Raw genomic sequence first — 25,205 nt, forward strand, 5'->3', positions numbered from 1 at the left:
TCAGTGAAGAGCATCAGGAGGCACCGCAAGTCATAGGGGCTGGGACTTGCGGTAGGACGCCTTGCGGTGGACCGCCGAGCTCGATCCTTATAAAAGCTTTTTAACTGCAGCAGCTTTAGTGGACGCTACTGGAGCTGGAATTACGCGTCTGCTGGCATGAGACTTGCCCTCCAATAGATCCTTGTAAAAGGATTTAAAGTGTATTCATTCAAATTAGAGAGACAATTTAAATTAAAAAGCTTAGACCTGCCTCCACCACAGGGGGGCTCGCTCGACCCACCAGCGGACAGGCACCAGTATTGGGAGAGGGGTGCTGGCCGTCAGGGTCCACCGCGGCTCTGGCACAAACCCGGCGACACGGAGGTGGCACGGGCAGGAACAGACTGGCCGTGTCGGCTTCTCACTTTTTGGATTTTAGAAGGGCATGACATGCCTATATCTGTGTCTCCCCCTCCTTTTACTCCTCCACCTCTTTTCTTTTCGCATGACTATATGTACTTGTCACTTTTCCATGTGTTAGTTATGTCTTCTGAGCAGTTTGTCAGCTTTTGGAAACCTTTGAAGGTGTTTTCTATGTGTTTCTATGTGTTTTTGTTTGCCTGCCATTGGTTTTAACGGTGTTCGAAGGTGTTCGACGAACAGTTCGGCGAACACAAGGGTGTTCGACGAACCGAACCGAACTCGAACACTACGGGGGTGGCTCAACATTAGTAATTACATGTATTCCTGTTACCTTTGAAACTGGCACCATATAAAACACAGTGTAGAACTCATATCAGAATATATTCTCTGGGACCTCCACTGTCTCTTAGAGTAAAGGGGCTGTAGCACTGACTACCCCTTGCATAGTAGCAGCACCCCCAGCAAGTTGGCTCTTCCAGGAACAGTAACTAGCCCCATTTGCTTGAATAGAGCTGTGCAAGGAAAGACATTAAAGGTGCTGCAGCACAGATGGGAGCTGCAGCTCCTTCATTGTCAGAATCAGTGGTAGTGGTTCCAGAGTTCTGACAACTGCCAATCAAAAAGTGATGATATATCTTAGTGATTCTGAATTTAAATAGATAAAATGCAATGAGATGAACAGGCAATGATGTTATAAAAAATGAAGCAGATAAATGTGACCCTCCACCGCCAATATATAAATGTGACTGTACATTTTTAATCTACAGCCACCCTTTGATATGTAAAAATAATAAATTAATGTAAAATATATATATAAATATATATTACCACTGGGGATCCGCAGTCACACTCTTCCCCGCGATCGACCACATTGTTACCACACACCGGTATACTGAGGACCTGGTTTGGATCTGGTGGGTTTTTCAGACACGTCCCTTGACCTCTTAAGATTAGTGCTTCAAAGTCATTGGCACTGCAGGTACTAAATGTCTGTGCATTACTGAGAACGATTCAATGTCAGGAGAAAAATGAAGCTGGATTAAAATATATATCCAAGGCAATTTGCATGTTTTATTTCTGAAAAGTTTTTATAAGGATGCGACCAAAGCAGCATCCACATTTATTAGCAGTTAATAAAATTTAAAAGACCAAATCGTTTTTCCTATGTTAAGAGTTGCAATGTTTCTTTAAAAATCGGATGCAATATGGTTGATCTGTATGGGATCTGATACTTTTTTGTGCATCCATAAATTTAAAAAGGTAAATCTCATCCAAAATACAGACGACACTAAGTGCATGCTGCGGACATTCAGTCTGTGCAAAAAAAATGGTCATCTGAACTGCCCCATTGAATAACATTGGTCTGAGTGCTGTCTGTATGAGGTCAGTTTTTCACACAGACATCACTTGAACCGAACATATGTTAGTGTGAACATACCCTGACTGACAGAGTTTATTGGAGCCATTCATACTTCCATTTTTATAACGGAGATGTCTGTTTGTTCCGTCCGACTGCATACCCTATTCCAATCAGTTTTTGCAAATCAGACTCGACCATTCACATCTATACATCACAAAAGGATAAAAAAAAATATAGGAGAAATCCATATTAAATTAGTTTTCCATCTGTTTTTAACTCATCTATTGCTAAGTGTCAATGGAAAAAAAAGTTCAGATAGTTTTCTGTCTCTCCGTTTTTTTAAATAGATGCTAAAATAAAAGAATGTAAATGGAGGCAATATGGATGATACATGGGAGAAAAACAACTCGCTTTTAGGGCTCGTGCACATGACTGCATTTTTAATCCGAGTGCAATCCGACAAAACATTGGATCGCACTCGGATCTATTTTATTGGGCCAAGCACATGACCGATTTTTCCTGCATGCATGATTTGCATCCGATATTCAGATGGCACTCGGCCATGTAACTCATTTAACAGGCAAAACCCAAGAAAAAAATTTCTCTGCCCCCATCTATATTGAGGTCAGCTGACACAAGGTGAGGTTTTAATACTAGAGATAGGACCATCCCGAAGAGGGTCACCTTGTCGTGGTAGAATGGCTTTTACGCTTTTTTTGATCAAAATAGTGTTAACTAAGAACCCTATGTTATTTACATGCACTATTACTATTCACTTACTACAGGGTATATGCTCATTTTATTTTTTTCTTGTCTATTAAATAGCCACAGTGTGAACATGCTCCTGCACATTGCACGTATACCAACTTATGCTCCGGATCATTTTTTTGGTTTTGGATATGTGAATGTAGTTCACATGGGAATTATCTTCTGCAGATTTGGCTTTGGAAATGCTGGGGATTTACTGCAGTTTTCTCTCTGCACTACAAATGGTGAAATTGGCAATAAAAATCCCACCCATAATTGTCAGGCAGCGGATTTCAAATCTGCAGAGCCGGTCAACTTATGCTGTGGATTTTCTCTGAGGCATGTTAATGAGATTTTGTGAAATCTTGTTCCCAATGTTGGATATACACAGTGGATTTTTCATCCATTTTTTTTCACCATTTCATCTCACTTGGATTTTTTTTTCTGAATATTTCATGATAAAGTGAGGGGTGTCAATCAAAACTATAACTCCTCAGGCAAAAATAAAGCTACGTCGATGAAAAAATAAAAAGTTTTGGCCCTTGAAAGAAAAAGTAGAAAGAAGGGAAGCACAAAAATTAAAATGGTCTGCGCCATCAAGGATTTGCAGAAGTCTTGGTCGCTCCCTTGACATGTACATACTTCTATTAAAGAACAATCTTAGCTTAGAACTTTGCTTGCATTTTGTCGGTCTCTGTTATTCCTCTTGGAAATGCATGAAAAATATGGCATTTGGGTATCACCATTCCACTTGTCAATGGGGAGTATCCCAGCACATTATGACACTGTCCAATCAGTGAGGGATTTGCCAACTAGTGTATGGATATGACTCATTGACAAAGGAAATGTTAACACCCTGTTGTCAATTACTACAAAATAATATTTGAAGGGGGAATAATACAGGGATAGCAGAAAACAAAGTTTAAAAAAATGAATAATTTTATGAGGAATGCAAAGATTTATTAAAACAGACACGTCAGGTGTGGGACAGATCCGAAGTAAAGAGCAAAAAAATGAAAAAAAAAAAGGAAATAGAATAGGATAGAGTGATAATCAGTGTCCACAATACATTACATAGATTCATGTCTTCCACCAGGAATACTTACTTGTCTGAACCAAACATTATATAGTTGTTCGAACATCGATCATTATCGTGGCTCATCCCAAGGACGTGTCCAAGCTCATGAGCGACCACTGTGGCATGAGACTGTGGGGTGGCTCCGGGACTGAACTGCACAGACAAGTCCATGATGAGCGTCTCAAAAAAAAAAAAGCCACAAAACTAGACAAAAAAACTCTACTTACCGCACTAATAGAGGTGGCGATGCTTGGTGAACACACTGTGCCAACAAATGCCATACCAATCACACTACCGTATACACCGCGCCCTCTGAAAGTACAAAAAAATAAATGTCATGCAATTATTCATTGGAAAAAAATCATATAATGAGTGGCAGATTCTGAATCACAATTGCCAATTGTTGAGAATTGCTTTTTAGCATCACCTTCTGCACAGATTGCCTCACCGGTACATCCATATTGGCTGAGACATGACACCTTACCGCCTATACTGTCAGCTAGTGCAAGGCTGCATTCACATGTTGCAGCCATAGTGTGGTTTGGCTTTTTTTTGCTGCTAATAGTGGTAAAATCACAACTTTTTTTGCCACGATTTTCAAACATATTTTTGGTTGGAGAAAAAAAAAAAGGCACCGCAGCCATAATGTGTGAACTAAGGCTAATGCACATTGGATGGCATCATTTCTCAAGAGAGGTTTATAGTGTTTCTATTCACTCTCTAAAGGCTATGGACACATTTGATATGGAACAAATGATTTTAACTATGTTAGTGGTTACTTTTAGTTTATAAAATTCCACCAATTCAATCTGCAATCTACATCCCTCCTTTCATTTTTCAGACCCCCTGAAATTCAGTTTGTAGGTTGATACAAGTTTCAGATTTTTCTCTCATGGGAGTGTTTCTCCCAGTAATACAGGCTGGATGTGAGGTCTATCTGTATCTAGGGTGCTGCTATCTTTATTAGCTCATATATCAGCATAAGCTTCTATCCTGCACCAATTTTCTCTTAATGTGTAGTAATCTGCCACAAGTTTTCTCCGCTCTCCCAGAGACTATAGCTGCTTTCATCTTCTCGAACCACTATAGAGATCTATGTACAAGCCTCTCCCCTTCCTTCTTTCTATCTTTAACACTAACAGAAGAGAAAGTAAGAGCAGATAGAGCCGTCAGAACCAGGATCAGGAGCTCTGATGGATTTGTAACACTTTTGCTGAACGCTCAGCTAGATAAAGGACTTTTAGACAGTCTGCAGCAGATAATGGTAGAAAACAATATATGAAGGCTATATAGAACAATGCTTAGCTTTGCTTTTAGGAAGCAGATGAAAAATAAAAAAAACAGTTCTTCTGTGCAAAGGGAAGAATAGCCCTAAATGTTCGAAATATTGGCTTATAAGCAAAGTTACTGGCGTCCTGAGCAGATAACGGCTTTATGTCACACGTGACTCACATGAGGAGATGATAGATGTCGCATCTCTTAAGATTTTTAGTGTCACTCTTCCACTGTGAAAATCTTCCCAGTACATCCCCGGCACTCCCTGTATTTACATCAATGGGGTTGCTGGACGTCCATGTAATCAAATTAGTCAGGACTATTCGAATGTTTAGGGGACTAAACATCTGAGAACACAGAGAACACAATGAGATAATTAGATAACATTAGGCTTCACCTAATATTAGAGATCATGGTTTGGTGTATACAGTGGGAAATTCATCCCCATTGGCTATCATTGGCCTAACATATGCCACAAGAGGGTTCTTTTGGCTAAAATATGGTCATACCTTTACCTTGACTCGGGGCAGACACAGACCGAAGAGGGATCCTGGGCCAGAACAGTATATGGACCCGATAGCTCATCATAATGCACCCCCCTTGTTTGCTTGCTTTGGAGTTGGAAGTGGGCCTCCTTACCTCTTGGGTCTTAGTTTTCACCGATGGTATATAAGTAAACAGTTTCCCTGACTATAATAAGGAAATAAAGGGTTTATCTAGGACTTTTTTTTTTACTATAGGCTTAAAGCCTATAGTAAAAAGCAGGGAGCCGGCTGTCAATCAGCATGATGTCGACAGTCACGCCCCATCAACAGAACAGAACAGAAGTGAAGCTGCTGCTCTGTCGACATGACATCAGCAGAAACCACTGAATCGCCAGCTGAGGCAGTCTGTGACCATTCTGCGCCGGCAGAGATCGACACCGGGCACAACAGGCAGGTAGTAAGTATTTAACTGCCTGTTAGTTTTTAGGCCCATAGTAAAAAAAAATCTTGGATAAACCCTTTAAAATTTATGTGTGGTGCAGGTTGAAAACTGTCAGCAGAACCATCTGGTAGATGGCCATCACCTTAAAAAGAGTAACCGTCATTTTAATTTTTATTTCATAAATGAATAGTACACATGAATATAATAAACTTTGTTATAGATCTTATCAGGGAAATCTACTTCCTTCTCCTCCTGGGCTGATCTCTCTCTGTCTCAATTCTTGGATAAAATCTGTATTCAGTGAAGACTGATCTTCCCATTTCAGAGATAGGAGATGGCAATTAGTGCATTTAAAATTCTATGGAGAGGGGAGGAGCTAGAGGAACATACCGACATTCTATGGAGGGGAGGAGCTAGAGGAACACAGACATTCTGCTACAAGTTCTCCTGAAACCACAGTTACAGTTCTTCATAGAACTTTATGGGAACCAACTGTCATCTCCTATCTCAATAATGGGAAAATCTGTATTCACTAAAGACACATTTTACCCATGAATTGGGACTTTTAAGAATTAAATGATCAATCCAGGAGGAGAAAGAAGCAGATTTTTATGACAAGATATATTATAAGGTGTCTTATATTAATGAAAAAAAAATGTAAATGGTGGTTACTCTTTAAAGTTAATATGGATATAAGGTATACACATAAAGGCACTACCCGCCTCACTCTAATATTGATATATAACAAGTACTCTTTGGCATACATTCTAGCTACTATATAAGGATGATGTGAGAAGGACTTACCCCATCCACAATATTCACCAATTGTATGGTCTCCACCTCCACCGCCGTGCTGTTAGACTTATCAGCTTGGTACTGTACGAAGACAGAAAGTTTTATGAAGAAATACGAAAAGTTTCCAACTTATGGAAACGACACTTGCCCAAAGTGAGCACTGTCTGCAGAGCAAGCTTAGGCTGTCAATCACCAGTGTGAGAGGTGGAGACATGCAAAACCAGTGGCAGAACAGTGTACTGAGCCTCTTGGCCACACCTAGGGTGCACTGGGCAGCCTAATTAGCATATTTGAATAGATTTCAGTTTATGCAGAATGGAGGCAGCGATTAGACCAGGGGATATATCTCCTATAAGGTGATGTGCTTAGTTTATACAGTCAGTTTGGGATGACAGACTCCCTTTAAAACTAATTTTCCAGAAAAAGACATTTTGGGCATATCCAGAAGTCAGACCCACAGTGATTGGGAGAACAGGGAACATGGGGAATCCCTGAACTATATTGTCAGCAGTATGTGGAGCGCAATGGAAACAGCTAAGTGAACCCTTTATATCTCCCATATACATTTTGGCCCAGAAAAGTAAGTGAGGACATATGACCCCTATTCTGCCAATCTTTGGTGGTCCCGGTAATCAGTCCTTTCACCAATCAGATTTTTGTTCTATATTCGGAGGATATTGACTGGAAAAGAGTAGTAGTGTATTTTTCTGACTTTTCTCTCCACGTAATATATTTTGTGCAATGTACTGTATCTTAACCCCTTCAAGACATAAGATGTATATTGATGTCATATGCCGTGTCCCTGACTTTGATGCAGGCTCACACACTGAGCCCGCATCTTTCCCGACACATGACGGCTGATTATATTGCCTCCACCCGCGTCCTCTGTCAATCACTGACAGAGGGATTTAACAGATGCCGGCTGGAAGCGCGTCATTCATAACGTCAATCGTTATGTCATGACAGCTTGGGGTCTGCTGATGAATGCTTGTGGCCGGCTTTCATAGGAGATCATGATTTTAGCTACACATAGCACATATGATCGGATGATCGCAGCTTCAAGCCTCTTAAGGGGACTATTAAATAAAGTAAAAAGTTTAAAAAAAGTTTTTAAAAATATGAACAAACCCCCACAAAAATTCAAATCACCCCTTTTTGTACCATTGAAAATAAAAGAATAAAAAATAAATAAGACATACACATATTTGATATTGCTGCGTTCAGAAATGTCCAAATGATCAAAATATTAAATAAATTAATCCGATCGGTAAACAATGTAGTGAGAAAGAACTTGAAACCCCAGAATTATGTTCTTTTGGCCGCCACAACATTGCAATAAAATGCAATAAGAGGCGATCAAAACATCGTATCTTCCCCAAAATGGTATCAGTAAAAACGTCACAGCAGACTTGTATATCCTTGTGAATCCTACTTGAGGTCATTTGACCACAAGTATGTGATCTGCATACTTCTGTGCACATTCCAACTAGACTTGCATTGAGTGAGGCTGAGCAAGTTTAGTCGGCACGTGACCGAATAGATGCAAACAATATAGAATGACTGTAGACTTGTAGCCTAAGGCTGGGCACTTTGCCAAACCCATTGTAGACATGAGATTCCATACATAGAGATTGATTTCTTACCCTAAGATTATCCACCACTACTGCAAGCTCCACATAACTTGTTACAGCAAGAACATCCCGCTTCTCCTGTCCAGATAAGAAAAACACATGGCCGGACATGTATATGATATGTAATGGATAACAGGCAGAAAAACATACAAAAAAATATATACCAATATGTCAGAAGATGCCAAAGAGGTCATCATGGTGTAGACATCTCATAACTGCTTTTATATTATAGTCCTATCAACACTTACCCTCCGGAGATGAAAATATGAGGGTAGTAGAGTATGTGAGGTGTCCATGGTTTCCTCCACGCCGCACATAAATGGTCCTTCAGGCTCGTCTAGCCGATACAGCCGGTGGGCTCCATCAAAGGGATGCTCTATGGGCTCAATCCCATAATGTACGTCACTCAAGTACATAACTCCTCTGTAAAATAGAGATAAGTAGTTATTACAATGGCACTAAAACTTTAGGCAAATATACAAAACATAGGCACCGATTCATCAAGATCGATGAGTTTCTTGCTGGCCTTGATGACGGGGCGTGTAGGAGTTAAATACTCCTGATCCGTTAATCGTGCGCCTCTTTACAAAATCTTACTCCAGTGTTGGACTGTAGTAAGATTTCTGGCATAAGGAGCCCCACAGCTAGTCATGAATTAGATGCACCCGTCACACCTCTATCGCGCCCAGTTCCATCCATTTTGAAGGAGATGGGGGAAACTGGGGGAAAAATTCCAAAAGTTGACCAATTTTTGAGTCCCGCAAAAAATGAGTGACTTTTCGAAGAAATTTATGCCAGAATTTTTGAGAAATTACTTTGATGAATCAGCCCAAAAGTGTTTTTTTTTTATAAAATACTGCAAATGTAGAGGAGACCCTACATACAGTATGTTTGTTACATAAGATGAGGCATGCTTGTTACTCATTGCCCAGCTGATATAAGTATGGATAGGAGTATACTAAATAGTCTATAATCCCAGCGCTGGAAGGAGTGGGTGTGAATGGCTGTCACTATCTTTGGACCATGATGCTAGTCCTCTACTGTCCATATCCACCCGATAAATTTGCAAATAATATATATATATATTCTGACATATTGCTATGAGAATAGGTGCTAAACTGACGCCTCCTCCACTGACAGTTATTGTTTGCATGTGGAAATTACAGTAGTGTTCCCATCATATGGCTGATCATCATTATACATTCTGATCAGTGGGAGTCCATTAGTGTTGAGCAACCCCCGTAGTGTTCGAGTTCGGTTCGGTTCGTCGAACACCCGTGTGTTCGCCGAACTGTTCGTCGAACTGTTCGTCGAACACCTTCGAACACCGTTAAAACCAATGGCAGGCAAACAAAAACACATAGAAACACATAGAAAACACCTTCAAAGGTGTCCAAAAGCTGACAAACTGCTCAGAAGACACAACTAACACATGGAAAAGTGACAAGTACATATAGTCATGCGAAAAGAAAAGAGGTGGAGGAGTAAAAGGAGGGGGAGACACAGATATAGGCATGTCATGCCCTTCTAAAATCCAAAAAGTGAGAAGCCGAGACGGCCAGTCCGCTCCTGCCCGTGCCACCTCCGTGTCGCCGGGTTTGTGCCAGAGCCGCGGTGAACCCTGACGGCCAGCCCCCCTCTCCCAATACTGGTGCCTGTCCGCTGGTGGGTCGAGAGAGCCCCCCTGTGGTGGAGGCAGCTCTAAGCTTTTTAATTTAAATTGTCCCTCTAATTTGAATGAATACACTTTAAATCCATTTACAAGGATCTATTGGAGGGCAAGTCTCATGCCAGCAGCCGCGTAATTCCAGCTCCAGTAGCGTCCACTAAAGCTGCTGCAGTTAAAAAGCTTTTATAAGGATCGAGCTCGGCTGTCCACCGCAAGGCATCCTAGTGCCAGTCCCAGCCCCTATGCCTTGGGGTGCCTCCTGATGCTCTTCACTAAGTATCCCGTGGTCCCGAAGCATTTCCTTTGAAAAAATTAAGTGTCCAAACTACAGGTGGTGTAGCTTGCTTAACAGCCGGGATAATCCGCTGACTAGCAGACACTGCTACTAGGCACAAAGTATTTCCTGGGCTAGATGCAGTTAAAAATTTGTAAGTAGATACTCTCGTTGGATGCTGAGAAAGCATTCCATAGAGTCTCCTGGCACGCCATATATGATTCTCTTAAAAAGCTTGGGGTAGGGGTCTAGGGGACCCTTTTATAGCCAAAATCACGGCCCTGTATCACAATACGTCACCTAGGCTGAAGATAAATGGAACTGTAGCACCGAGGGCTCGGTTGCTACAGACGTATTGCACCTCACCCAGAGGTGTGATATCTCACTCTCAGATAAGGATGGAGTGTGGATCAGGACCCGACACCTGCATGCATTACACCACATTGCCGTGGGGCAGGGCGACCAATATGCCCCTGAGATGGGCACGACAGTCCCTGTCCCTGGCTGGAGTGGGGGGAGGGAACACTGAGGAAGGGGAACCCTGCAGTGCAGGAGCAGGGAGGAAGCAGTTCCTGGGTGCATTGAGAAGGGAGTATAAAAGGTGGGCACCATCTTAGTTCAGTGCAGAGAAGTCTGAGCAGAAGTGGCAGGGAGCAGGGGCTCTGCATGAGCTCTGCTCCGGAGGCGGGCCTAGTAACAGAGGCCCAGGCCTGCAAGAGGGAGAAGGAAGGAAGAGGAGCGGAGAAGGCTCCAGGAACGAGGAATGAAGGGATCCCAGGGGTGCGGACGGGCGAGTCGCCACCGCACGCCCGAATCCACCTGCGTGGAGGGGTCAGGCCAAAGGGGGAGACCGGTCCCCGAACTAGTGGAGGCAGGAAACGACCCTCAGCTAGAAACCGGAGGCTCTGACATTTTATGTGGCGCAGCCCCTTGCTCCACCCGCTAGGAAGGCACCACATAGGGTCAGGGAAACTGGCGCCAAGTTTACCAAGAGGAGGCCCGAGGCAGCCGGACAGAAGTGTTGGTAAGAAAGGCCAGACAAAGGACACACAAAGGGGGTCCTGTGAAGCGCTCCAAAGTTATCTGGGAGTTGTCTGAGCCCCTCACCTGGTGAGCACAGTACGACGTGGGCAGCCGTTACCTGCAGACGTGGTCTGGATAATAAGAACTGTGAGTAAAGGCCCTGAACTGCATCACTGACTCCGTGTCGTTACTGCTGCTGCCCTGCACCATCACCCCCATCCTCCGCATACACTGCCCTGAGGCTATACTCCTCCCGTGGGGAGTTATGCTACGCTCTGCTGCACCCACAACACCAGCCTTAGCGGTCTGCCCTGTAGCGGCGGTTCACTCTGACCGCAATCCACGGGTGGCGTAGTGGGACATTTAAACATCAAAACCACATAAATAGTTCCGCCACTGGTTTGACCGCCCTGAGCCACGGAACTGGATCGCCGCCACGAAGACTACAACCACCAGCATCCACCAAAAAGGGTCCGGCTCCGGGTGTCCCAAGGCCCAGGGGGTGCGTCAGAACATTTTCATCACCTTTCACAATCACCAATGGGACAAGGCAGGGATGTCCTCTGTCCCCTCTCTTATACATCCTAGTGACGGAGCACCTGCTCTCATCAATTCGCCATAACCCCAATATTAGGTGGATTGAGGTGGGAGGCACCGAGTACAAGTGCTCTCTATTTGCTGATGATGTCCTAGTATATATCACTCAATCACATATATCCATCCCTGCTGTTATGGCTGAAATAGATCACTTTGTTACATGGTAAAATTTTAAAATCAATGCAGCGAAGTCTGAGGCCCTCGATGTCTCCCTCCCTAAATCCATATAGGATTCCATCCAGTCCAACTTTCCCTTTGCCTGGCCCTCACAGGGTATCAAATACTTAGGAATTCCTATTCATAGAGACCTCTCCCATCTATGTTATCTTAATTTTGGGCCCTTTATTGAACAATTCCATACAGACCACGGTTGGCAAGTTAGAACTGTAAGATTCACTACGTGAACCACTGGTGTTTTGTGGAAAAGCACATGTACACCGCGTTCCAAATTATTATGCAAAAAGTGTTTAGGAGTGATAAGGGAAGAATTTGTTTGTTTGTCAGTTAAACTCATTGATGGTGATGTGTGTCAGGGCTCTTTATATCACTGTAAGCAATTGCAGACACCTGTGCTAATTAGTTTGGCAGGTGTGTCCAATGAAAGGCAAGACTACTTAAGAAGGCTCTCTCACATTATTAAGCAGCCTACATTTTCTGCCAAAATGGGAAAGAAAAAGGATGTGTCGGCTGCTGAGAAGCAACAAATTGTGGAGTGTTTAGGTCAAGGCATGACTACAATCAACATTGTGCGATGATCAGGATGAAGTGTCTTGGCAATCAAGAAGTATGTAGCTGATTCACAGTACACACGTGTGCGTGCTGATAAGGGCAAATTGAGGACTCTTTCCTACAGGCAATTACGTCAGGTTGAAAGAGCAGCGGCAAAAAAGCCTTGTCATAGCAGCAGACAAGTTTTTGAAGCTGCTGGTGTCTCCAACGTCCCCCGAACAACAAGATGCAGGGTCCTTCAGAGGTTTGCAGCTGTGCATACGCCATCCTGTCGACCTCCTCTATCCACTTCACACAAGCAGAAACGGCTCCAGTGGGCCAAACATTACATGAAGACTGATTTCAAAACTGTTTTGTTCACGGATGAGTGCCGTGCAGCGCTCGATGGTCCAGATGGATGGAGTGGAGGATGGCTGGTTGATGGACACCCCACGCAAACACGGCTACAGCGCCAACAAGGAGGAGGTGGAGTAATGTTTTGGGCTGGAATCATGGGGAGAGAGATTGTCGGCCCCTTTAGGATCCCTGAAGGCGCTAAAGATGAACTCCATAATGTATGTGGATTTTCTCAAACAGCACTTCCTGCCATGGTTCAAGAAGAAGAACCGTGTATTTCACAGCAAGATCATTTTTCTGCATGATAATGCACCATCTCATGCTGCACATAAAACATCTGCATCTCTGGCTGATATGGGCATAAAAGGGGACAAACTTATGGTGTGACCCCCATGCTCCCCTGACCTCTACCCCATTCAGAACCTTTGGAGCATCATTAAAAGGAGTGTCTATGATGGCGGGAGGCAGTTCACATCTAAGCAACAGCTCTGGGAGGGTATTCTGTCCTCATGCAAAACAATTGAAGCAGAAACCATCCAAAACCTGACAAATTCAATGGACGAGAGAGTTCAGAAGCTCCTTTCGAACAAGGGGTCCTATGTGAAAATGTAACATCACCTAGAATAAAGTTTTGAGTTGAAAACTGTTTGATTTCAGTTTCTAACAACCTGCTAATGCTTATAATTTCAAAAATGACCATTTTTTTGGTCTTTATTAAAATGAAAAGGTTGATCGAAAAGTTTGGGGGATCTAAGAGTGTGGCAACCCAGTAGTCATGATTACTTCGAATTCTGACAATATGAGGGTCATGCTGCAGGTAGTGCAGCAAGAAGGCACTTATGTGTCTTGCGCATCTCGGAGCCCCAAAATTATTTTCCGGGCTAGATGCAGCTAAAAATTATTTTTAATTTTAAATCTGGTGAAGCTTATTATAGATGGCCTAATAGGATCAGTGCTGCACACTGCTACAAAGCCCAAATTATTTTCCAGTCAAGATACAGATAAACATGATTAGTAATTTGAAAGCTTAAAACGGTTGGTAGGGTGATTTTAACCAATCATCAAGCTTTTACTCTCCCCAGGATGACACAGGGGTAGAAAAGTCGTTTCGGATCCATGATTTGTTCATCTTTATGAACGTGAGTCTGTCTACATTATCAGTGGAGAGCCGCGTGCGCTTATCTGTCAGCACACCACCAGCAGCGCTGAACACACGTTCAGACAGAACGCTGGCTGCGGGGCATGACAAGATCTCCAAGGCGTAAGTGGCTAGCTCCGGCCATTTATCCAGATTGGAAGCCCAAAAAGAGCAAGGGTCCAGTGACACAGTCGTGGCTTCAATGTTTACTTGGAGATACTCCTGTACCATCGTCTCTAGGCGTTGACTATGTGTCAGACTTCTTGTCTCCTGTGGCCTTGCAAAGGATGGGCTAAAAAAGTGGTGAAATGATTCCGCAAAATTGATGTTACCAGCAGATACTGTGGTTCTGTTACGGTTTGAGTGCTGAACACTTGACGGTCCCACGGTTGGCAAGTTGGAACTGTGAGATTCACTACGTGCACCACTGGTATTTTGTGGAAAAGCACATGTAAGATTCTGCAACAGTCTCTGCTGATACTCCTGCATGCGTGCATCCCTTTCTATGGCAGGAATAATTTCTGCAAATTTACTTTTGTACCGGGGATCTAACAGTGTGGCAACCCAGTAGTCAGGATTATTTCTAATTCTCACAATTCGAGGGTCATGTTGCAGGTAGTGCAGCAAGAAGGCACTCATGTGTGTTGCGCATCCAGGAGCACCAAGTCCCTGTTGTGTTGGTGGCGAGGTAACAATCATGCTTCCTTCCTCTGTCCTCTCCCCCCAACCTCGCACAACAGAAATGTGATCAAGGTCTCCCTCATCTGATGAGTCTTCCATCAGTTCGTCCTCCACTTCTTCCTGGGCTCCTGCACCTTCCTCACTAGTTTGGCTGCTACCATGCGCCCTGGTAAAATCATCTCCCCCACCCTCACATGCCTGCCGCCCTGGTGCTGCCGACCGTCTGGACCTTGCAGATGTTAGCCCTTCCGCATACAACTCCTCCTCCTCTACTTCCTCCACCTCCTCTTGTGCCACCACCTGACTCCGAATTCTGTTTAACATGTGCTCCAGCATGTAAATCACCGGAATAGTCATGCTGATAATGGCATCGTCAGCACTAAACATCTTCGTCGCCATTTCAAAACTGTGCAGAAGGGTGCATAGGTCCCTGATCTGAGACCACTCCTCCAGCGTGATTTGCCCCACCTCTGAATCTCGTTGGCCCAGGCTATACGTCAGAACGTATTGCACCAGGGCTTGTCGGTGCTGCCACAGTCGCTGCAACATGTGCAGAGTTGAATTCCACCGGGTAGGCACATCGCATTTTAGCCGGTGAAGTGGCAGGCCCAACGACTTCTGTAGAGATGTAAGTCGCTGAGCTGCGGGATGCGAACGGCGGAAGTGAGCACACAGCGACCGTGCCCTCTGCAGAAGGCCATCTAGTCTGGGATAGTGGGCTAAAAATTGCTGGACAACCAGGTTCAACACGTGAGCCATACAAGGCACGTGTGTGACATTTCCCCGGCGAAGGGCCGCACCCAGGTTTGCAGCATTGTCGCACACGGCCTTCCCTGGTTTCAGGTCCAGTGGAGACAACCATTCATGAAATTGGTTCTCCAGAGCTGACCACAACTCCTCAGCTGTGTGACTCACATTTCCCAGACATTTCAATGTAAAAACCGCCTGATGACGTTGAGCCCTACTGCCAGCATAGTAAGGAGGTGTGCAGGATCCCTTCTGCGCAGTTAGAAAGCTTGTGGCATGACCAGACAGGCTTTGGGTGCAGGTGGAAGACCGAGAGGAGGTTGAGGAGGCAGAAGCAGTGGAGGAAAAATGACATAAAGAGGATTGACGCACAACTCGTGGGGACGGCAAGACTTGGACAGCAGCCCCTTGTCCTGCTGTCACCATAGTTACCCAGTGCCCAGTCAGCGACATGTAACGCCCCTGTCCATGCCTACTCGTCCAAGTGTCTGTGGTGAAATGCACCCTGTCACACACAGAGTTTCTCAAAGAAGCGGTGATGTTGTGTGCGACATGCTGGTGGAGCGCAGGCACACCTTTCTTTGAGAAGTAGTGCCGACTGGGCATCTGGTACTGGGGCACTGCGACGGACATAAGGTCTCGAAAATCCTCTGTGTCCACCAGGCGGAAAGGCAGCATTTCTGTAGCCAAGAGCTTGCAGATGGTGAAATTCAACCTCTTAGCTTTCTCATGGCTAGGAGGAAATGGTCTTTTACTTGTCCACATCTGAGGGACCGAGGGCTGGCTATTGTGCTTAGACGGGGTTGATAAGGGTGTCCCCGGCAAACTGCCGGTCTGTGAGGAAGATGCAGGCGGACATGTTAGGTTGCCTTGATCCAAAGGTGGTGCTATCGATGTCGGACAGCGCTCAAGACCAGCTGGTGTTACCACCTCCAAAGAAAATGATGACCTGCCAATCACGCTGGCTGTTGCGGGTAAAGAGGTGGCAGGTCTGCGCCCCAAAACAGGTGTGACTGCTGTCCCCCCAGTCACAGAGGATGAAGAGGCCGCGGATGCACAAGATATGGCAGACGGTGGTTGGCCCGGCCGGCTAGACCGCATTGTAGCACACTGAGCTTCCCACTGCAACTTATGCTTCATGTCCATGTGCCGGTTCATGCATGAAGTACTCAAACTATGTATTTTTTGGCCTCTACTTAGCTTTTGCTGACAAATGTTACAGATAACACGAGTTGGGTCATCTTTATCGATCTGAAAAAATGCCCAGGCTATGCAAGGCTTAGCACCCATGCGACCTGAAGAGCCACCACGACTTGTGGTGAGAGGCAGAGTTGTGTTTGAGGATGCAGTTGTTGACGTGCTTCCAGTACTACGTCTCTGTCCAGGAAGGCGCAACCTGACCTCGTCGTCACTAGCATCCTCCTCCACCTCCTCTGCTGACCTCATCTCTTGGCTGACTGTGGGTTGACAGTAAGTGGGATCTCCGACCTCATCATGATCACCCTGTGCGTTATCACACCCGTCGTCCTCAGAGCCAACCTGTTCCTGCCATGACAAAAAACTAAAGTTGTCGCTCCAATCAGGTATTTGAGTCTTATCATCGTCTTCCTCATTGTCTCCACCAACAGGAGTTACAGTTTGGGAATGAGGGTCTACATTATGGTCAGAACCTTCTGCGTCTGGTCCTGGATCCGACTCATAAAGATTCTGGGCATCAGTGCAGATCATTTCCTCGTCTGGATTCACAGAAGCGCTGGAGTCGACCTCTGATTCCCAGGCTATAGTATGAGTAAACAGCTCTGCAGACTCAACCATCTGTTCTACCTCATACTCAGACGGGCAGCTGGAGATTTGGGAGCTGTGAGGAAGCAAGTGCGATTTGGGTGACACCTTTGAGGACTGGAGTATTTGTGATGTTGAAGTTGATGTGGAGGAGAGCCCACTTAAAGGAGCACTTGATATCCGTTGAAGCACCTGCTGTTTTTGTGCCTCATCTGGAATTTGTAGCGATTGGCGTGGCCGTAAGAAAGGGATCTTATCACATTGTCCGCTAAAAGAAGTAGACATTTTAGTTTGGCTGGAAGATGGTCTTTCTTCTGCACCTACCCCACGGACACAACCTTTTTTCCCCTTCCCAACACGCCTATTCCCCTTTCCACCAGCAGCAGGCCTTTTTCCACTCATTTTGGTGGTTAACTAATTCACAACTCTGGAGTTGTTTGCACAAAAAAACAATGGATGGTAACCGAGCAGAGCTGAGTGGCCAAACTGTGGTATTAGGCCAAAACTATTGGCTGGGTTAGATGCAGAAAAAAATTATTTTTAATTTGCAACCTGATGGAGGTCAGTATAGATGGACTAATAGACCAAGTCCCACACACCGCTAGAAGCCCAAATATTTTTTCAGAGCTAGATGCAGAAAATTTTTTTATTCAATTTGCAACCTGATGGAGGTCAGTATAGATGGACTAATAGACCAAGTCCCACACACTGCTAGAAGCCCAAATATTTTTTCAGAGCTAGATGCAGAAAAAAATTATTTTTAATTTGCAACCTGATGGAGGTCAGTATAGATGGACTAATAGACCAAGTCCCACACACCGCTAGAAGCCCAAATATTTTTTCAGAGCTAGATGCAGAAAAAAATTATTTTTAATTTGCAACCTGATGGAGTTCAGTATAGATGGACTAATAGACCAAGTCCCACACACCGCTAGAAGCCCAAATATTTTTTCAGAGCTAGATGCAGAAAAAAATTATATTCAATTTGCAACCTGCTGGAGGTCAGTATAGAAGGACTAATAGAACAAGTCCCACACACTGCTAGAAGCCCAAATATTTTTTCAGAGCTAAATGAAGAAAAAAATTATTTTTAATTTGCAACCTGATGGAGGTCAGTATAGATGGACTAATAGACCAAGTACCACACACTGCTAGAAGCCCAAATATTTTTTCAGAGCTAGATGCAGAAAAAAATTATTTTTAATTTGCAACCTGATGGAGGTCAGTATAGATGGACTAATAGACCAAGTCCCACACACTGCTAGAAGCCCAAATATTTTTTCAGAGCTAGATGCAGAAAAAAATTATTTTTAATTTGCAACCTGATGGAGGTCAGTATAGATGGACTAATAGACCAAGTCCCACACACCGCTAGAAGCCCAAATATTTTTTCAGAGCTAGATGCAGAAAAAAATTATATTCAATTTGCAACCTGCTGGACGTCAGTATAGAAGGACTAATAGAACAAGTCCCACACACTGCTAGAAGCCCAAATATTTTTTCAGAGCTAAATGAAGAAAAAAATTATTTTTAATTTGCAACCTGATGGAGGTCAGTATAGATGGACTAATAGACCAAGTCCCACACACTGCTAGAAGCCCAAATATTTTTTCAGAGCTAGATGCAGAAAAAAATTATATTCAGTTTGCAACCTGATGGAGGTCAGTATAGATGGACTAATAGAATGATGCTATGCCCAAAAGATTTTACTTCACTAGGTGCAGTAAAAAAATTGGTATTCTATACACAGGTGGTATATCTTGCAACACAGATAGGCTACTCCACTGACTAACACACTCTGCAATAGGCCAAAAAGGATTAGCTTTGCTAGATTCAGCCAAATGCTGTGAAAAAAACTTGCACAGCACTGGCACAGACCTGCCTGGCAAAAACTGATAGGAACTGATGTAACCTAGTCCTGAAAAGGACTCCAATTACAATTAGTCTTTACTCCCACAATCTATCTATTTAAGAGCACAGACCTGCCTGATAAAAGTCGTAGGAAATGCTGTAACCTAGTCCTTAAAAGGACTGCAATCACAGCTATTCCCTACTCCCAAGCTATCTGTATATTTGTGCGAAAATTGGCTTGAAATTAACAAGGTATAGCGCACACAGCAACAGCGGTGCCGTCTAACACGCAGCTGCAGCAGTGAGAAAATGGTGGCGACGGGGAAAATGGCTTGGTCTTATAGGGCAAGGACATGTGACATACACTGCCAATCACACATGCCCTTGCTTGTGTGAAAAAAAGCACTTCGCTCCGTGTGTGCGCTGCTGATAGGCTGACAGATTGCACCTCCCCACTGCAAATGCGGGAAAGAGAAAAAAAAATGGAGATCTTCATTGTTCCTGCAGAGATCCATCCCCTGCCCCTCCCCCCGCCCCACTGTACACTCAAACTGCGTATTAACATTAATTTTCATCATTACTGAGAAAAAATCCAGTTATGATTTTGGTGCACGAACAGTTATCGAACATAACCTCGAACAGCCGAATTTTTCTCAAATTGTTCGTGTTCGCCGACCGGCTCGAACACCGCCCAAAACAGCTCGAATTTGAGATTGGCGAACAGTTCGAGTAGAACAACGCTCATCTCTAAGTCCAATCTCTGGGGCCCACTCTGATCCAAAAAATGAAGAGACCTCACACAGATTCTTTGGGCATGGATTTTTCTGGTCATGCCCAAAATCTGTGTCCAAAAAAAAAAAACTAAACCAAAACGCTCCAAAAACCTTCCTTTCTGGTTGAAAAATCCATATCCAAAAAACGTGTGAAAAAAGAAGCATAACAAAAAAAATGCGCCCAAAAAAACTTCTAGTTGAAAATCCTTATCAAAAAACTCGGTGTGACAACACCTGAGGGAATGCTCACACTGAGATTTTTTTATGTTGAATTTGAAGCAAATCCGCTTTTGGGTTGTACATTGTGGTAGAGTGGCTCGCTCTGCTGCACTCAGATGTAGACATGGAACACTGTCTCTTTAAATTTCTTGGTGGTTTATTTAAAATGACATAAACCACAGTAAAGTTCCTAAAATAAATTTAGAATACCTTTTAAGAGCCTGTGCACATATGCATGGCTGTCCTGAAGAAGGAGTCAGTGTGACTCTGAAACGCGTTGACAATAAATCATCGCTTCACATATCCGATCGCGGATTGTTATATTTCCGGCAAGTGCAGGATAATCCCATTGCCCTGGCATTTTTGTTTCCCTGACTAAATTGGAAAACTGCAGCATTTTATACATCTGCAACAAGTCAATTCTTTTAGCCTTTGTGCAGCGTGTTTTCACCCATGGAAAGCAATGAGAGTGCAAAAACGCTGAAAAATGCAAGCAACCATTCATTTTTGCTCTGTTTTTGGAGAAGAAAACTAGCTTTATTAAATATATAGTGTAGAAAAAATGCACCAAAAAACTCCCCAGTAAAACCTGTGTTTTGTTGGTAGCATCTTTACTGCAAAGAGAGCAGCTTTTGCCTGCAGGAAAAAAATGCTACAAAAGTGAAAGGTGTGAACATAGCCTAAGTCTTATTCATGAAGCAGCTCTACCATAAAAATGAGGATACTACTTCTTTCAACCAATTCACATTTTCCAAACTCTGAAGTGGATAAAACAAGTGTAAAAAATGAACATACAGTACAGTATGCACAGGGATGTCATTTTTACTTTGCTGTGCATTATGTTCACTTTTTGCAGCAGGATAGTGGTGCTTCTTCAGGCAGATTCCAGACGTTGTGTGCACGTACCCTAAGGGATCGCTCATGCTAGCGTATAAAAAAATCGGTCTCATTCTCATCCAGAAAAGTGAGACAAGTGGAATCCGTATGATTTACCTTTTGTCGTGCGAATGTGCGATTATTTTCTTTGCTCGTATCCATATGCGATCCGTATGACATGCAATACTGACGTCACCGCTCTTCACACCCGTCAGGTCTCGTGGAGCACAGCGTGACCCAGCGACTCTGATTAGCGGTGACATCAGTAACAGTACTGCTCTTCACAGTCGCCGAGTCTCACGGAGCACAGCGGGAGACGGGAGTGGCTGCTGCTAATAGCCTATGGAGCCTCAGAACCTGTTTTTCAGGTTTCCATTTGTGGACTATGTCGGATTCCCTGGACTACGTCGGATTCCCTGGACTACGTCAGATTTCCCGGACTACGTCAGACCTGCATGAGTTTTTTTTTTTTTTTTGCTTGTTTTAAAATAAATTAGTGAACCAGGGAAAAAGTTGGGGAGTGTTTTTTAAAATAAAATATTTTTGTGTGTGTGTTTTTTACTTTCTTTTTACCGGGTTAGTAATGGGGATTAGTGATGATCGAGTATGCCTCATTAACCCTTTCGCCGAGCACCCGAGCGAGTATTTTGGCGTGCTCGGTGTTTCATTCATTGTCGCCGAGCCGGCAGATATCATGGCTGTTAGACAGTTGTGACACATGCAGAGATAGTCTGTTCACCAGGCAATCTCTGCATGTGTCACAGCTGTCTAACAGCCTCGACACTTGCAGGCGCGGTGACAATGAATGAAACGCCGACCACGCCAAAATACTTGGTGAGCACCCGAGCGTGCTCGCCGAAAGGGGTAATGAGGCATACTCGATCATCACTAATGGAGATGTCTGATAGACACCTCTCCATTACTAACACCAGCTTTTGTTGTCAGCTGTGTTTTTGGAGAATTCACAGCTGACATCAACCCCAAGCCCCATTAAATCAATGGCCAACACACCAGGGCAATCGGGAAGAGTGAAGGTGAAGCTCTAGAATTGTAGCATCTCATGTCATGCTCCAATTCTGTGGCGGCTGCGGGCTGGTATTTTTAAGTTGGGAAGGGCCCAATGACCATGGACCTTCCCAGCCTGATAATATCAACCCGCAGCTGTCTGCTTTACCTTTGCTGGTTTCATAAAATAGTGGGAACTAGTGATGAGCAAGCACTAAAATGCTTGGGTACTCGTTGCTCGGGTCGAGCAAATTGGAATACTCGGGTGTAAGTCTATGGGAAACTCAAGCATTTTTCAGGCGGCTCCCTCCGGTGGTCTGCAGAGGGCCTAAAAATTGCCCAAATCGATGGGAACAGTGCTCAAATGACATGGGAACAGCATGTGGAAGACCCCTGGAAGCATCTCTGACTCCCAGATCACTGCTGTCAACAACGTGGTCAGAGTATTACGCCACTTTTACGGACTCACAATAAAACATACAAAAACGAAACCAAAATGGATTTTCCTGGGAAATATGTTAAGGAACATCATTTCCAGGGTAATGACTTGTATATAAGGCAAAATAAATAACCAAAAACAAAAATACTCCTCCACACCTTGGGCTATGTTCACACGTAGCGTTTTTGATGCGTTTTTGCACTTTTGCATTGCTTTCAACCAAGACAAATGCATTCACCAGGAAATGTCATTTTAACATTTTACAACCTTATCTGGCCATGTGGTGTGTGACACATCATCAGACACATGCATACAGTGCTGAAAAGTCATGGGAACAGCATGGGGAAGACCTCTGGAAGCATCTCTGACTCCCAGGTCACTGCCTAAAAGTGTGCCCATCATAAGTGATCCTTGGCGCATGCGAAGATGACTCCCGCCATGCACCTGTCGTTGCAGACTTGCAACAATCACCGTCCACGTCCTTGTCCCACTGCAGCGTTCAGTTGTCCCTACCCCATTCCTTGGAATGCAAGCGCAAGTATGCAGGCAGCCACCCTCCCACCCACAGGCTGCAACACTAAACTGCCAGATTTTTGACAGCTGCTTGCACTTGAAATGTGGCCATTTAGGCTCGTGGAGGCGTAAGCTTTTCACAACCTCATGCCGGCGGCGGCCGGGTGTCCATACTCGGTCCCCAGCCGCCACTATATTTCCTGGTATCGCCTCCGCCTTCCACAAGCATGGGTCCCACAGCATTACCCGTGCCCTCCCCAGTGCACTTATTGGGAAGGACCGCCTAACCACAAACACGTGGACAGGTGAATGTGGCCAGGGACGGTACGGAGTCAGTCCACAACTTTTTTTGCTAAGAGTTGCATTTTGCTCGGTGAAAGGACTGGCATAGAGGGAAAACCTATCTACCCAGCGTGTCATTTCTCCCATGAAGTCCTGTCATTGAGCTTGTTGCAGAAGCAGTGGCAGCCCGTCTGTTAGAACCTTGCTCTTAGGTTTTTTCTATTGCTGGTCACATGACCTTGTTGGCCTATTTAGTCCTGCTCCGCCCTTCTGGCTTTGCTGGACTTCATTGTATTACTACTCTTTAGCTAGCCTGTGCTCAGTATCTAACTCTGTTAGTTTGCTTGGTCTTCGGACCTCTGTGTTCTTTATGTTTTGTTTGTTCGTCTGTCTGCTACTATTTCTGTTAGGAGGTGTCCATTTTGCTCCCAGTCCCTAGTACTTGTAGGGATTCCTTTCCCACATCTATAGGTCTCCGTACAGACTAGCTGAGGACTTTAGCAGGTCTGATCGCAGGATCAGGTTCCCTGTTACATCGTAGGGATCAAGCTGAGTTCTATCGTAGGGACAGATCTCCTCTCTTTCCTTAGCTCTGGTAGCAGAACATAACAGTAAGTCCAGCCTGCAAATTCTCTAAGGAAAGATTTTTCTGTTCCATCATGGTGTCGGTTCTGGATTTGGCTAAACGCCTGCAGGAACTCTCTCTGGAGGTGGCCGAGCTCCATCAGCACGTGAGTAACTGTCCTGGAGCACATTTCTTGGAGCCTAAGGTACGTTTGCCTGATTTATTTTTTGGTGAACACCAAGAATTTTTTTCATTTAAAAATGCTTGCTTATTGTATTTTCGTTTGAGACCCAGGTCCTCTGGGGATGAATCCCAGCGCATAGGGTTCATAATGTCACTTTTGTGCAAAGAGCCTCAGGAGTGGGCCTTTTCTTTGCAACCTAGTGATACATGCTTTAGATCAGTGGATAGTTTTTTTTCTGCTTTGGGGCTATTATATGATGATCCTGACCGTGTCTCATCTGCTGAGACTGAGTTGAGACGTTTGAGACAGGGATCAGGTAATGTGGAAAAATATTGTACTCATTTCCGTCGGTGGTCTACTCAAATAGGGTGGAACGATTCTGCTCTGAAGAGTCTGTTTCTTGCTGGGCTTAGTGAAAGGGTTAAAGACCTGCTAATTGATTATCCCACACCTGAAGATTTGCAACAGGCTATGCAATTAGCTATACGGGTGGATAGGAGACTGCGTGCAAGGGTTAATGAGAGCAAATCCTCTGCTAGGTCAGTTTCTGGTCATGAGAATGTGTGTACTGACAGTGGAGAGCCGATGGAGATTGGAGCGATGGCACCTCGCTCTCAAGAAAAAGACCGCAGATTTTCTGAAGGTTTGTGTTTCTATTGCGGAAATTCTGGTCATTTCATTAAAAGCTGTGTGCTTCGTATGAAGAAAGAAAAAAAAATGGTCAGTCATGCCCGTATTGCCTGTTTAAATTCCAAGGGTGTATTTTTAGCTGCTTCCACTATTGCTCAGGATAAATTAATGGAATTTCGGGTGTTTGTCGATTGTGGGTCTACTCTGAATGTAATTGATGGGGGATTCTTGGAAAAACTCAATTTAAAACCCGAACCTTTGTCATCCCCCATTGCTGTGGTTTCTGTGGATGGCTCCCCTTTGAAGAATGTTACTCTCAAGGTCTGTGAATTTCCTCTCACTATTAATGGTGTTCACCATGAGAAATTGGATTTGGTAGTTTTGAATAACTTGCCTTCTCCGATGGTGTTGGGATTGCCCTGGTTAAAATTGCACAATCCTGTACTGGATTGGTCTACCAATGAAATTAAATCCTGGAGCCATAAATGTTATGACAAGTGTTGTTACGGGCGTATTGCAGCTGTGGATAGGGGGGAATTGCCTGTTCCTATTCAGGATTTTTGGAGAGTTTTTTCTGAGAAGGAATCGCAGGTTTTGCCTCCCCATAGAGACTATGATTGTACTATTGAATTTGTCCCTGGAGCGACTCTTCCTAAAAGTCGTTTATTTAACCTTAC

General features: G+C 44.2%; 1 protein-coding gene across 1 annotated transcript in view; it reads right to left on the bottom strand.

Annotated features, from left to right (window-relative positions):
* Positions 1-25,205, bottom strand: part of LOC141273389 (disintegrin and metalloproteinase domain-containing protein 9-like) — a 141,993-nt gene that overhangs the window by 48,950 nt on the left and 67,838 nt on the right. The window contains exons 6-12 of the mRNA XM_073685150.1: positions 8,464-8,638; positions 8,228-8,293; positions 6,594-6,665; positions 5,040-5,209; positions 3,815-3,899; positions 3,616-3,740; positions 1,231-1,402 (exon numbers count right to left, since the gene is read on the bottom strand). Coding sequence (XP_073541251.1) covers positions 1,231-1,402; positions 3,616-3,740; positions 3,815-3,899; positions 5,040-5,209; positions 6,594-6,665; positions 8,228-8,293; positions 8,464-8,638 — 865 coding nt within the window. The remainder of the gene's footprint in view (positions 1-1,230; positions 1,403-3,615; positions 3,741-3,814; positions 3,900-5,039; positions 5,210-6,593; positions 6,666-8,227; positions 8,294-8,463; positions 8,639-25,205) is intronic.

Source organism: Phyllobates terribilis, unplaced genomic scaffold (genome assembly GCF_046119375.1).
Source record: "Phyllobates terribilis strain yellow unplaced genomic scaffold, ASM4611937v1 Scaffold_5__5_contigs__length_657084704, whole genome shotgun sequence".
Classification (NCBI taxonomy): domain Eukaryota; kingdom Metazoa; phylum Chordata; class Amphibia; order Anura; family Dendrobatidae; genus Phyllobates; species Phyllobates terribilis.